Source organism: Olea europaea, chromosome 16, assembly GCF_002742605.1.
Source record: "Olea europaea var. sylvestris chromosome 16, O_europaea_v1, whole genome shotgun sequence".
Taxonomy (NCBI): domain Eukaryota; kingdom Viridiplantae; phylum Streptophyta; class Magnoliopsida; order Lamiales; family Oleaceae; genus Olea; species Olea europaea.
In genome coordinates, this window is record NC_036252.1 from 880575 (window position 1) to 893947 (window position 13373).

Sequence of the window (13373 nt, forward strand, 5' to 3'; positions counted from 1 at the left end):
TCATGACTGTAAACTCAAACCAAAAATATATGCTTCGTAAAACCATATATGCATATAAAGAATTCAAGATGGCATACGTAAACAATAGCCTTTAGAAGATTGTTTATATAAAGATAACAAGTCACTGAAAGATTTGATATAAATAAAATTCCACTCTGTAACATGCATCTATGAAGATCTTGTATAGCACATTTGTACAAGGGTAAAAAATTATTGAAAGAAAAGAGTGACTTATTTCAGACTCAAATGGCTGCTTTCAGGTGAGCAAAATGACAGTCAATGCAGGGACGGCAGCATTGAAAAATTCATCAATCAATGCCCAAGCTCGAATAGGGTTCAAATCCACCCTGAAATGGGAAAGTCAAATGAGTGGCAAGAAAATTAAGTCAAATATATAGTCCAACAATTCAATCTAAGCTCGATGACATCTTTATATTTTACGAGGAAAGTGAGGATTAATATGGCAGCAGAAAACCTTAATCACAATTCCGTTTCGTCTCTTCTTCACATGCATTTTATTTATCCAATTTGTTGGGGAAATAGATCTGTTATTCGAGACTTCCACAGAGGACATCCCTTACAATTTATATCACAAGCATCTTCTTGTCAAAAAATGGCAAGAATAAAACAGAGAAAAATGCAAATACCATTACTGTCTATTCTCTTCTTTAATTCATTTATTTTGCATTAAATTCTCATATTTCTACAGCCAAGAGTCATATAGAAGTGCCAGTTAGATTTAAGTGAAAGCTACTTACAGCACAATCGTCATGCACCCGCCATATGGTCTCACCCAGGAGGTTTGCCACAGATAAGATCGTAAGCTGGGAAAAATAGTTCTTTTCTGCTACTGGAATAGTGTTTGTTATGATAACCTCTTGGAATAGGCCACTTGATAACCGCTCAATTGCAGGAGGACTGCAAAAAGTTTAACACGTGTATTGAGTAAACAATATACTAAAAAGTATTATACTTGATTCAGTATGAGCAAAGTGGAGATTGGCACAATTTGTTAAGTATAGATTATGGATATGGAAATGTTGCTCCAAAAGAATAAAAAGCCACGACACCATTGGCCGAAGTATAAAATTTATGATCTTGCCCTGAACCAGGCCAATGAAATGATCGAGTAGCTCAATGATCTAACGCTTAATTTTCATTAAATGTAGGGATCAGGTGACTCTACAATCTGGGAAGGTAAAATGTAACTGAGAAGTAAATTTTTCATCATTACTAAAAAGGCACCGTACTTTCAGTCAGGCAAATATTCCAATGAGAAGATATTTTAGCTTCCACTAATATAACTAAAAAAACATAACTGATGAAGCATTGCGAACAATAATGGATTTTAGTACCTGAAAACAGCATGAGTGCTGCAAGCATAAACTTCCCTAGCTCCTTCTTGATGCAACAAAGCTGCTCCTTTTGCAATGGTTCCTGTAACCATCTGCTGGTAAGTACGATACCCAAATACGATAGACTGATTAGGACAAAAGTGCTAGCAGGGGCTGTACATAACAACCCTCCAAATGGAGACAAAAAATTGGAAGTTGAGCAATTGATTTACATGTCTTCTGATGAAGAAACCTGAAAATAATTTACAGCTCTAAGGGTTGATGTTTTACTGATTAGGGGGACAATGGCGAACCAGTCTCGCCAAAATTGACAGTGCTGTATGTAGATGTATTCTTATTTTTCCCCTGGCGGAGAAAAAAGATTGAATTGGAAATATAGTTAAAAAGGAATTTATTTGCGTACAGCTGTTTATATGATTACAAAAAGTTTATCCTTTTCAGTTTTTGATCTTGATTTCAATATAGAATTTGCAGTGTAGCATCAATATTTGTATGCCCAGGCTGCAGCTGTTTGATTAACTATTATTCAAGATTGTGAAAGAATAAGTGGATCATAAAGAAAAAAATTTACCAGCAGTATCAATCATGTCATCCACCATAACTGCTACTTTTCCCCTCACATCACCAATCAAATTCATCACCTGCAGAATCCAAATAGTATCTTAACCCATTGGTGGTTATAGGCACAAAATACATCATACCAGATATCAGGTACATTAACACCTAGAAACAACCATAAATGCTTTCAATCAATGCTGAGATATTATGTGATTGAAAGACCTGAGTCATCAAATAACTGAGAGTTACATTCAGTTTCGAGGACTTCACCTCAGCAACATTATGCGCATGACGCCTTTTATCAACAATTGCAAGAGGTGCATCAGACAACTTTTTGGCAAAAGCTCTCGCTCTAGCAACCCCACCAACATCCGGTGAGACCACAACTAGATCATCAGAACATATGGCCTTGCTGGCAAGGTAATCAAGTATGACAGGCTACTTGCAAATATTCCAAAGAAAAATAGTAATAATAAACAAATAATTTCAAAATAGGCGAACAATGGAAAACCAGTGCAACTTTTTGAAGTAAGATTGCAAGTAGAAATGCAATATAAAGACAATTAAGTCAGCCCCATTCGCCAATCTTCAATTCATCAGCTTCCAAATTTTCTTGTGTCAATATTACACCAAAACTCACAGAAATTATGCCAGTGTTAGCTTCTGTATATGTAATGGGAACAAACATCTCAAGGTATTTTACCTGACCATGTACATGATCCACTGGAATGTCAAAATATCCCATGGACTGACCAGAATGAAGGTCACAGGCAAGAACCCTGTCTGCACCAGCTTCGGTAATCAGATTAGCCACAAGTTTGGCTGCTATTGACTCGCGCCCTTGTGTCTATCGTGGAAGCAAATGTTCATAAAGAAAAGCAAATAGGAAATTGAAGTACTAAAACAAAGAAAACTAACACTCAACAGCCAAATTCATTCAGGTGGAGGCCAATTGTCAATGAAATAAAGGTGAAATTATACCTAATAAAACTTGAGATTATTTTTATCATTTGGCATCTAATTGTTTTTAGTTTAAGAATTTTTTTCTTTGGAAATTTTAAAGTGAAAACACTCTGGAAGAAAAAGTAAAAGTGAAGACCTGAAGCATGTGGATGTTTACCAATATTTGCATAGTTTCGTTGTATATCCATTAAGAATTCATCAATTTTGATAAAAAGACTCAATGCGAGTCAACAAAATCAGCGTTTTCAAGTAGAAACCTATAAGCTGCGTCATGATGTCTCATTTAGCAGGGGAAAACAGAAGGATCAGGGCAAGCGGATTGTAGTGTTACCTATTTAAAATGGATCATTCTGTAATTTTGAGATTACCAGAAAAGGTTATTATTTTAAATCAAAATTTTGATGTGAGAACTGGGTTTACTTAAATCAACTCAAAGCTGAGATAACATACCTTTCGATCAGCTCTAGCATATCCAAAATAAGGAATAACAGCAGTAATATTTTTGGCTGATGCTCTTCGACAAGCATCAATCATTATCAAGAGCTCCATAAGATTTTCATTTGCCGGAGGACAGGTGGGCTGCACAAGATATACATCACACCCTCTAACACTCTCTTGTAGTTGAACATAAATCTCTCCATCAGCAAATCGTTTTATCTTAATTTTTCCAAGCTCCAGACCCATATAACACGCAATTTCCTGTAAAAGACACATTTCCGTAAAATAAAATAAAAGAGAGAGAGAGAGAGGAAAAGAAAAAGTGCGATATAGTACCACAATACCTTTACACATCAAATAATAAAATTACAATAATATATAAAAATATGATTCCCTTCAACAGAATTACAAATATCAGCTAAACATTGGGCACAACAAACGACTTATCAAAAACCGCAGATTAATTTGGGCAATATTATGATCAGGATCATATCAAAAGCAAATAGATCCTAAGAATGTGTTTTTATTATAATATCATGATCATGATCATGATCATGATCATTTGTAAATTCAATTGTGAACATACGACAACAACCAAATTTTTTTATGTACTTTGCTGTATTAATAAATAATAACCAAAATCATAACATTACCCAAAGACTTAGCCTATATTTTGAAACTGATTTACCGCTAAGTCATGTAATCCAAACCAAACAAGGCCTCGATGCTTAGAAAAAGTCCAAATATATTTCATTTTCATGAATAACAAATATTTTTCACGGAAATCGAATTTGTTGAGGTTTTTTTAATACATTACCAAAGATAAAACTAATTTCTAGATCTATTATGACTCCATGGGTTGAACCATTTCTCAATATTATCAAGTATTCATATTTATCACTTCTTTATTTGGACACCCTTATTAATTCAAATCAACCAGAATTATTTTAATCCACAGGCATGCGGAAAATATGTTAAACGAATTTAGCAGCAGAAACCTGTGACAAAGAAGGGTTAGCAGTGCCCGAGAAAATTCGAAGCCGGGTGTCATTTTTCTGAACTGGGATTCTTTCATATAATTGACGAGTGGTCAAGAAGCTTGGAATCGACGCTACTTGTCCATAATCACTGCTAATGCTATTGGGCAAGCTGCCTGGTTTCCCATTGTCCTTGTACTTCAATGGCTCCGCTACACTGTTACACCTCTACAGAGCGAAAAAAAAAAAAAAAAAGGATCAAAACGAGTACATACGAATGTGTGTGTGTGTGAAATCAAGAGAGTAAGGTCTTACGAATAATGAGGACGCATCATGAGTGGAAGCGGGGTTTCTGTGGGGAATTACAAGACTACCAAAGAAGGCCAAAGAGGCCATATTTACTATACTTGTGGGAATTAGTTCAGCTTCCTAAGATTTGGGTTTTCTTTAGTCGTACTCCTACATAATTCAGGGGTTAGGGTTTTAGCAACTTCGTAAGTATCTCAGCGCCACGTTTGGCAGGAAACCACTAAACGGACTCTTTTTTCCATGAATCATTTTTAATTACATATTCACACAATACAATATTTTGCACGTAAATTTAATTTTTTTTATTTTTAATAGCACCTTTCAAAAATCACCATCAAAAACTCTATTTTCCTCAAATAATAATTGTCAAATCGAGGCTAAATGTCTTTGCATAATTTTGAAGTACCTTTCTTCTTCTTCTTCTTCGTCTTTTTTTTTTTTTTTTAAGTTAATAGTTCCTTTACTCTTTTTTGGTACATTGGAAAAATAAAAATACTCAATAACTCCTTATAAAACCATCGTCCCATTGTATGCAAAAAAGCAAAATATTTAAGGAATTCCTGGATGTTGATCGTGCTTTCTTCTTGCATCTCTCTTGTATTAGCAAGATGGTCCGCACAACCATTTTCTTGTCATGATGTATGCATTATTTCGATATTGGGTATGTATAGCAGAAAATGATAATTGTTAAGCAAGGCTCGATTTAGAATTTTCACTTATGTTCCTTTTTCTTAGTAGAAAATTAGCTTCCACAAATTATAGCCTCAAAATGTCGCCCTAATCTCATTTGTAAAGCTCTATGAATATCCAATATCGCTCATAAGTCTTGCTATTTATTTTCCTTAATTAAGATGGATAAATGACTTTCCCTAAGAATTCGAAATTCTATCTTTCTAAATTATCCAATGATGCTAGGAAATAGAGCGCTCCATTTATTATTATTAACTTCATTGCCTTCTTATTTTTAGAAATTCCATTGCAACAAATCTTTATGAGTTAATAACCCAGATGATCACTAAATTTTGTAAAAAGTTTTCACGATATCATTATAAATGGCTCTTTTTGGTTCAATGGAGAAGATGAATGGCTCATTTTAAATTGACTCATTATAAATTGACTACCCATTTAATATGTCTTTCTAAATTTTTTCAGTGACACAAGATGACAGCAACAGTAGTTGTGGAATTGTGAAATATAATGTGTTCACGATATTTTTTCTTTATTTAACTTAATCATTTAAAGTATTTTCAGATTCATGTTGCTGCTACTGTTACTTATGGACTAAGTTGATGGCGGGAAAAAGGGGTGAAGTGGGTGAGGACAATTTTACCCTTGTTTATGGAAAGAAAAATGTATTTTTGTATTTAATTAACGGAAAAACTGATGGAATATGGACGGAAGGACGTCCAGCGCAAAGAAAGGTTGAAATGAGGGCAAAAATACCAAAAAATGAAAAGTAGGGACGTTTTCCACAATAGAATTGAAAGATAGGGACGTTTTGTGCTAATTACCCGAATGTTTAACGGAAAAATTGACGGAATATGGACCGAAGGACGTCCAGCGCAAAGAAAGGTTGAAATGAGGGCAAAAATGCCAAAAAATGAAAGGTAGGGACGTTTTTCACAATAGACTTGAAAGGTAGAGACGTTTTGTGCCAATTACCCAAAATAAATATTCCATTGGAAGCTTTCAATACTTGCTCAAAAGTTGTGCATCCACCAAATAATGATGAATCTTTTTTGGGAAGTTTCAATATTTGTCTCAGAAAGCTCTGCATCCCCCGTTTGGTTACTTTGGTATTAACTAAAATCTAGATTTTAATTTAAGTCAAAATTAATAATTAATTTTAAATAACATATTTCATTGGGTTTCCAATTTTTCAACAAGACGATAATATATTTAATCAATTTTAGTCAAAATTTACTAAAATTTTAATTTTTTAATCCTCACTAAACATGAACTAAGTAGGCTGGACAAAATTTTCAAATCGAATCAGACCCGAATTTAACTGAATTTTTTAATTAATTTATTTATAAGCTAAATTATTTTATTTTTTTCTAGATAAAATTTACTAACTAATTAATTTAGCTCAAATCCAAAAATATGATTTCTCTATTTCTAATTTTCAGTCCAATCTCAATTTAATCAAATTGACTTAAGTTTTTCTCATATTAGTTATTTTATCTAGTGTCGTTTTTATCGTTCTGTAGAAAACAAATTGAAATTTGACGCCTTTCTTAATTATTGTGAGCTCACCATCTTCCTCTTCTTGCGATTTAACAATCAAATATATAAAAAAACTTAACAAAGAGGGACACAAAATACACATAAGATTGAATTACGTTATTTTGTAAAAGTTAAAATTGAACATGTCATTAGTTGAATTAATGTATTTTTGTAAATATTAAAAAAATTAAGTATAGTACGAAATCCAGGAATCGAATGGAGCCGAACCGAATCGAATTGAATCGAATGGAATCGAATTCGAACGGTTCCATAATTAAATTTGGATCGGACGGTTCACTTACTAAGTGTTTGATCCACATTTAAAAAAAATACATTTTTAAACAGTGATTTTACATCATTTCAATAAAATAATATTACACGCAAATACAAAATTTTTCTTTATTTTTTAACTACACATTTTTCATCAATACACTATTCAAAAATGTATTATTATGAAAATAATGTGGCTCGAACAAGGGCTAAATAACTCATAATTCCGAGTCCAATTCGATTCTCGTTAAAATCAAATCGAACTGGACCATGTCCAACCCTATAACGAAGTAAAGGTTGCGTTTTATAGAAAATCGTAATATTAGGAGTATTATCGGTAGTTTCATTTAAAAGTGAATATTTGGCTAAGGGCCCCATGTTCTCCTTTAGAAATTTTTTTCTACCACCTTCTTTTGAGAAAAGACTCGTTTTTAGTTATAATTCCAAGTGAAGATATTATTTAAAATTTATAAGTGAAGATCGAATTGTTATTATTTGCCATGAAATGAAGAAATGGGAAAGATTAATACGAACATCACTAACATTTTGTTCAAGTTCTTCGTAAATAGTTGAGTGGGACGCCAAAAGCAAGCTAGCGAGCTTATGCTTTTGTCAATAATCACGTAATATCTCAATCTATTGTAGCTTTTAAAGCATATGTAGAATACATAAATAAATAAACGGGATTGAATGTTTTGTTTCTTCCGTTACTTCTGTTTTACTACTTCATATTATAATTGATTTTACGTACACTTACAATCGAATAAGAATAAATTAAATCCAAAGCAATAGAGACTAATCTAGTGTTTACAGTTGGATTATTTATTTGTTTTTTTTTTATTTACAAAAATTAACAAGTAATGATCATCTACTACAAGTTTAATTGATTTTAGAGTGAAATCGCAAAGGCAGGTCGCTTAGCCCGTTAATCTTCAGTGCAAGGGCGCCCGATCATCTACTACAAATTTAATTGATTTCATAGTGAAATTGTAAACTTCTATTTTTCTGCGCAAAAGGGCAATTGTAATCTTCTGCTTAGATATATTTAAGTATACAATATCCTCGCCTACAATCAACAAATAAAAAATTCAAATTTTGAGAAAAAGCACAAATTGCAGGGTCGTCACATAGTCCTTGTACATTGACTTGAAAGGAATTAAACATTGTTCAAATCAATACACTTATCTTCGATACTTCCTCATCATTAGAACTATGATTTTTGGTAAATCCGTCAATTTTACCTAATCTGATGAGAATACCTAAATGATTCGGCATTCTCATGCAAAAAGAAAGGATGAATTTAATAATATTTTTGAAGAAAAAATGGTATATTTATATAATAAAATTCAAAATAGACATTATTTACAACTAGTATGAAGTGGCATTTGGTCTCTCACTTGAAGAATTTCCCATGGGATAAATTATTCAATTCTGCTACTGAGCCAGCCTCAATGACCGACTAAAAAACAGATACACGTGCCGTGTTGAGAAAAGAGCAAAAAAAAATAAAAATGACATCATTTGAGTTTGAAATTTCACCAGCAGACCCACACAAAAAACATGTAACCGTCTCTCCACTAGCTATCTGAAGTTTGGGAGAAAGAAAACCCCCAAATCAAATCCTCCGAAACCACCACCATCTTCGATCTTCCATATATGGTCCCCGTCGACACCACCTTCATCTTTGACCGTAGTTGGCTCTGCCCCGTTACTTTGTGAGCTCTGCAACGTGGCCGAAAAATTACCGCCATAAAAAAACAGGCCGATGTGGTCTCCGTCCCGGCTTCTCACAAAAGTAATATCATTTTTCAGCTGGTCTCAGGTAGGACGCTGTCTATTTCATCATCTTGAAATAGGGCTTCCGACAAATTTGTGCGCAAACTTGAATGAGTTCCATATTAGTTTCGCCTTTGCTAACATATTTGTGTGCGGGTCTTGAATGTGTGTTATCAGTCCTGTTTATTGAATTTTCGGCAGTTGTGCTTTGCAATCTCTACACTTCTCTTTACATGTATTTTCGGCAGTTTTTATGTTTATTCTTATGGTTTGGGATTTTTTGAGAATCCGTTTGGGATTATTGTTACTATGGAATTTTTTTACTTTGATTGCACATTTGTTAGTTTGGAAATTTTTGAGAACCCATTTGGTATTTTTGTTGATTAATTGAGTTTGTGAGTGTCTTTCTGGGCACCACCGAGAGCTGTAAGTAAGTCTTGATTGTTATGATTTTTTTTTATTTTTTATTTTTTGATACGAGATTTGTTAATTTGGAACCCATTAAATTTTGCAATGGCACTAGAATTGCAAGCCATGGAGAAAAATGGTGGCTGGAACGTGTTTGATTTACCTCCTAAAAGCCACAGGTGAATTTGGAAGTATATTGAATTGTTAGGTTGCTAACTTTACCTTTGTTGTTGGTCGTTGATTCCCATCCTAAATGCCCAGAACGAACAGAGGAATATGTCACAGTTGTAGGGCGAAAGATCACTTCTTCACCGAGTGCCCAACAAAACGTAGTTGCACACTATGTAAGAATGGATTTGAGAAATGTTTTGTAGTGGAGAAGGAGGGTGAATCCAAAGGGAAATTATTCCTTTGCTGCAGTAACAATTGTGGATTTTGGGACTGGGTTATAAAAGAAAAATCGAGCGGTCCATCTACAGGCAATAGTGCGAAACTTATTAACCCTGTGAAGACTGAAACAGTGGAAGAAATGTCCCGTTCGTTCCAATCTCGAGTTCAAATTAGTGATGAGGACGAGCTCCAGATTTCCGTGAACATGACGATTCGGACTGAAAAAATGAGCGCCCAAGGAAATGCGAAAGGGAAACAGCTAGCTTGATTAGAAGATAGTGATCGAACGGGTTTTTTGTAGAAACATTTCTATGTATTCGTACCCTTGTACTATTAAGTTTCATTATGAAATCTTGTAGTCTTAAATTATGTATGAGAATATATTGTTATCTCAACTTTGGTTTTAGGAAGTAATTTGAAACATTTCTATGTATTTGTCTAAATTATGTATGCATAATCTTGTTTAGCCCATATCATGTAGCTCATGCTGTATGGTTTTGTAAGTAAAACGAAAGCCGAAAATTACGAGAATTATTAATCCCTGTTATGTAGAATACTAATCAAATAAGGGACAAATATTAAAGGATCACCCAAAGATTGTGTTGTAACATAACTTTGAACTAACCAATAGACTTCTCTTCTAGCCAGATTTCCAAAAACAAGCTACTCAACCAAAAATATTTCATCACCAGCAACAAAGCTCCACATGTCTTCAGGGGAGGAAAACTAATGCAATTTCAGTTATACATTGAACAACGGAAAGTTTGAGTTTTGGTACAGTCAAGTCGACTAGCATTATTCATAAACATGACATTCAAGTAATCTTCAGTTCGCAAGGAACCAAATCCACAAATACCAAGCTGCGCCATAATGCAAACCAAGAAAAGAATCGAAAAAATCATTCTGAAACCAAAATACAATCTGTCAAATTCAACTCTAAAAATAGTTCCACAAAATTCATCCCAACATTCCACTACTTCCATAAGCATGCCTGTATAATGCACTATAAAAAAAAAGAAAAAAAGAAGAAGAAAAAACTCACCACTATAAGTTGAACAGTATAAATACGACAAAACAATGTCCAACAACAATTCTAAAATCCACTAACTTCATCGGTCATAGTAATGCATAAAAATGACAAACTCCTCCAAACTCACTAAGTTAAAAATCATCAAAGGTCAATAAAGATCTAGTCACGAGCTTCTTCTGTCTTCGTCCGGTAAGCTTGGATAGTATAACGGCATACAGTCACCTGCATTAACAGACAAGCCAAAATGAGTAATGAGTCAATCCTTATGAAACGAAGTTTTAATTCATGTGTAAGAGAAACTTGAATACCTTGCGAAGTGTACATAAAGTTGGCCGATGTCAGATGGATGAAATGTGCAGCTGATAAATGTTGGGAGACAGAGAATGGCATGGGGATGGAGTACTGTGGAATGGAGAAGATCATTGGTGTCGACACACATTGTTGTTGTTGTTGAGGTGACTCGACGTTGATTCCTCCATCACTAATATTTGTTTGGCTTGCTCTCGGTCTTCTACAAGTGCTCGATGTCGAACCGGGCTGCATGTGGATAAAAGATAATCTTAATTTATATTTCAAAATAGTGGGCTTGTTCAGAAATTACTCAATCCAACATACCTTCGCTTTCTTTGATGCAATCTCTAGTGGGCTTTTTCTTCTAAGTTTCCTTGGCGCTCCCTTTCTTCGAGTCGACTTCGGATCTAATGCGCTCACATTGGCGGTATTTGGTAAGTCAGTGCATTGATCTTCCACATGAGCGATTGTTTGTGAAACAGGATTATTTCGTGCACACGATTTCGTAATCATAAGCTCTTCACGTTGAACTTTTATCCATTCCATTACCAAACGCGAACACTGCTCATCATCTGCAGCAAGATTTACCACCTCCACAAAACTATTACACATCTCTTCGTATCTCACGCTGTTCCACAAACTGCTTCAATGAGGTTTTCGAATGCACGTAGCTGTCAAAGAATGCATTCATACTCTCACTTCTCTGTGTAGTTGACATCCCAACCTAAAATGTGGTTTTTAAAAAACAAGGAACCCAACGACGCCTATGATCCCATAATCCGGATAGCCAATCATTGTCAACCAAGCCATACAAATCAATCATCATTCTCCAACCGTGTTCGAATTCTTCAATGGACTGTGAATCATATACCAATATGTGTATAGCCCCAAATATTGAATGCTTATCCTCGTGGTAGCCAAACTTCTCTGGCAACTTCTTCAAAATGTGCCACAGACACCATCTATGTTTTGTATTGGGAAAAACTATCTCAATTGCATTTTGCATTGCCTTATCTTGATCGGTAATGATATCTTGCGGAGCTCGATTGTTCATGCATTCAAGCCATGTTATGAATAACCATACAAAAGTAAATGTGTTCTCATTTGATATTAGACCACAACCAAGTAGTGTCGATTGTCCGTGGTGATTTACCCCAACAAAAGGGGCGAACGGCATAACATACTTATTTGTAAGACAAGTGGTATCAAACGAAACAACATCGCCGAACTTCTTATACGCTTGCCTATACCGATTATCGGCCCAAAATACATTTCTCAGCCTTGACTCGTCATCCAAATCAATACTACAGTAAAATCTCGAGCACTGAGCTTGCATCTTGGAAAAGTAAGATTGAATTGCTGCAGCATCTCCTTCTCCAAGTCGTAATCTCCGTACTTGTTCTATATAGTTTTGACAATCCTTTTTAGTACAAGTCATGTTTTCATACCCACCTTCTTCTACAACTGCTGAGTTGTAACTTTTATGCAACCTAATTCCTGCTAAATCATTTACCTCAAGCTTCCGTTTCATAGCTGCACTCAATTGTTTGTTACATCGATATAACCTGGATTTAGAGGGACTCGTGTCATGATTGTGGTCAAGGTTTACTGTGTTAATTCTCCAGTTTCCCAGATAATCACAAGATGCAGATATCCTTGCTTTACAACCCATCTTCACTGTTGGTTGCGGCTTTAAAGAACCGCTACTATTACCAACTTTTCCACCTTCGCGACTACATGTCAACGTCAGGAATCTTAAAACTCCATCGTCCCCTTTTTTTGAATTCCTTTTCCTGACTGGAAAACCCACTGCGTAAGCATATCTCTTATAGAAATAATACATATCTTGTTTAGCTTTGAACAACATTCCCACCTCGGGTATAATTATGCCATCTCCCCTTGAGGTTTCACCTTCCACTTCATTCATCGACTCTGTCACATTTTCATTCTCAGATGGCTCCAAAGCATCGTCATCCTTGTCGTCACCGTCGTCCATGATTTTTCCTACTGCGAATAACATAAAATTAGTCATATTCAACCAAATTTTTTGGTGTGGATTGCAGTCTATTTGCTTCATATCCTCATTTATTTCAATTCATATATAAAAAGTTAAATAATAGGTTGTTGTCCATATATCACAAATGTTTACAGCCCAAAAAAGTATAACAACCCATGCAAACTGCATTAGTAAACCAAAAAATAAGTTGAAGCCCACTCCTAAAAATCATTTATTCCTTCCTGGATATGCATAAAACCAAGCAGTCAAGACACTCACAAACTCAATTAATGCTAACACATCGAGTCATGGGAGGAAATAATAATAAAAATACAAAATACAAATGAGATATATTATACTGAACGGGGAACTTCATGTCATTCTAG

General features: G+C 34.7%; 2 protein-coding genes across 2 annotated transcripts; both read right to left on the reverse strand.

Annotated features, from left to right (window-relative positions):
• Positions 1–74: 74 nt before the first annotated feature.
• On the reverse strand, positions 75–4786 carry LOC111411608 (ribose-phosphate pyrophosphokinase 1). The gene is made up of 9 exons (XM_023042126.1): positions 4607–4786; positions 4313–4519; positions 3327–3575; positions 2617–2760; positions 2184–2351; positions 1927–1996; positions 1356–1437; positions 759–918; positions 75–347 (listed from the first exon to the last, which is right to left on the reverse strand). The coding sequence occupies exons 1-9, from the start codon at positions 4685–4687 to the stop codon at positions 309–311; spliced, it is 1200 nt and encodes a 399-aa protein (XP_022897894.1). The 5' UTR covers positions 4688–4786; the 3' UTR covers positions 75–308.
• Positions 4787–11614: 6828 nt separating this feature from the next.
• Positions 11615–13023, reverse strand: LOC111412892 (protein FAR-RED IMPAIRED RESPONSE 1-like). The gene is made up of 2 exons (XM_023043760.1): positions 11746–13023; positions 11615–11662 (listed from the first exon to the last, which is right to left on the reverse strand). Exons 1-2 carry the CDS (start codon positions 13021–13023, stop codon positions 11615–11617), a joined length of 1326 nt encoding a protein of 441 aa, XP_022899528.1.
• Between the last annotated feature and the right edge of the window lie 350 nt (positions 13024–13373).

What these genes read in the sequence shown, in the direction of transcription:
- LOC111411608 (XM_023042126.1), bottom strand. Translation starts at nt 4,687, where the DNA reads ATGGCCTCTTTGGCCTTCTTTGGTAGTCTTGTAATTCCCCACAGAAAC. An exon ending in AGCACTCATGCTGTTTTCAG is followed by an intron (nt 919 to 1,355) that starts GTACTAAAATCC and finishes AACTTTTTGCAG; the next exon opens with TCCTCCTGCAATTGAGCGGT. An exon ending in GGGTGCATGACGATTGTGCT is followed by an intron (nt 348 to 758) that starts GTAAGTAGCTTT and finishes TTCCCATTTCAG; the next exon opens with GGTGGATTTGAACCCTATTC.
- LOC111412892 (XM_023043760.1), bottom strand. Translation starts at nt 13,023, where the DNA reads ATGACTAATTTTATGTTATTCGCAGTAGGAAAAATCATGGACGACGGT. An exon ending in GGGATCATAGGCGTCGTTGG is followed by an intron (nt 11,663 to 11,745) that starts GTTCCTTGTTTT and finishes ATTCTTTGACAG; the next exon opens with CTACGTGCATTCGAAAACCT.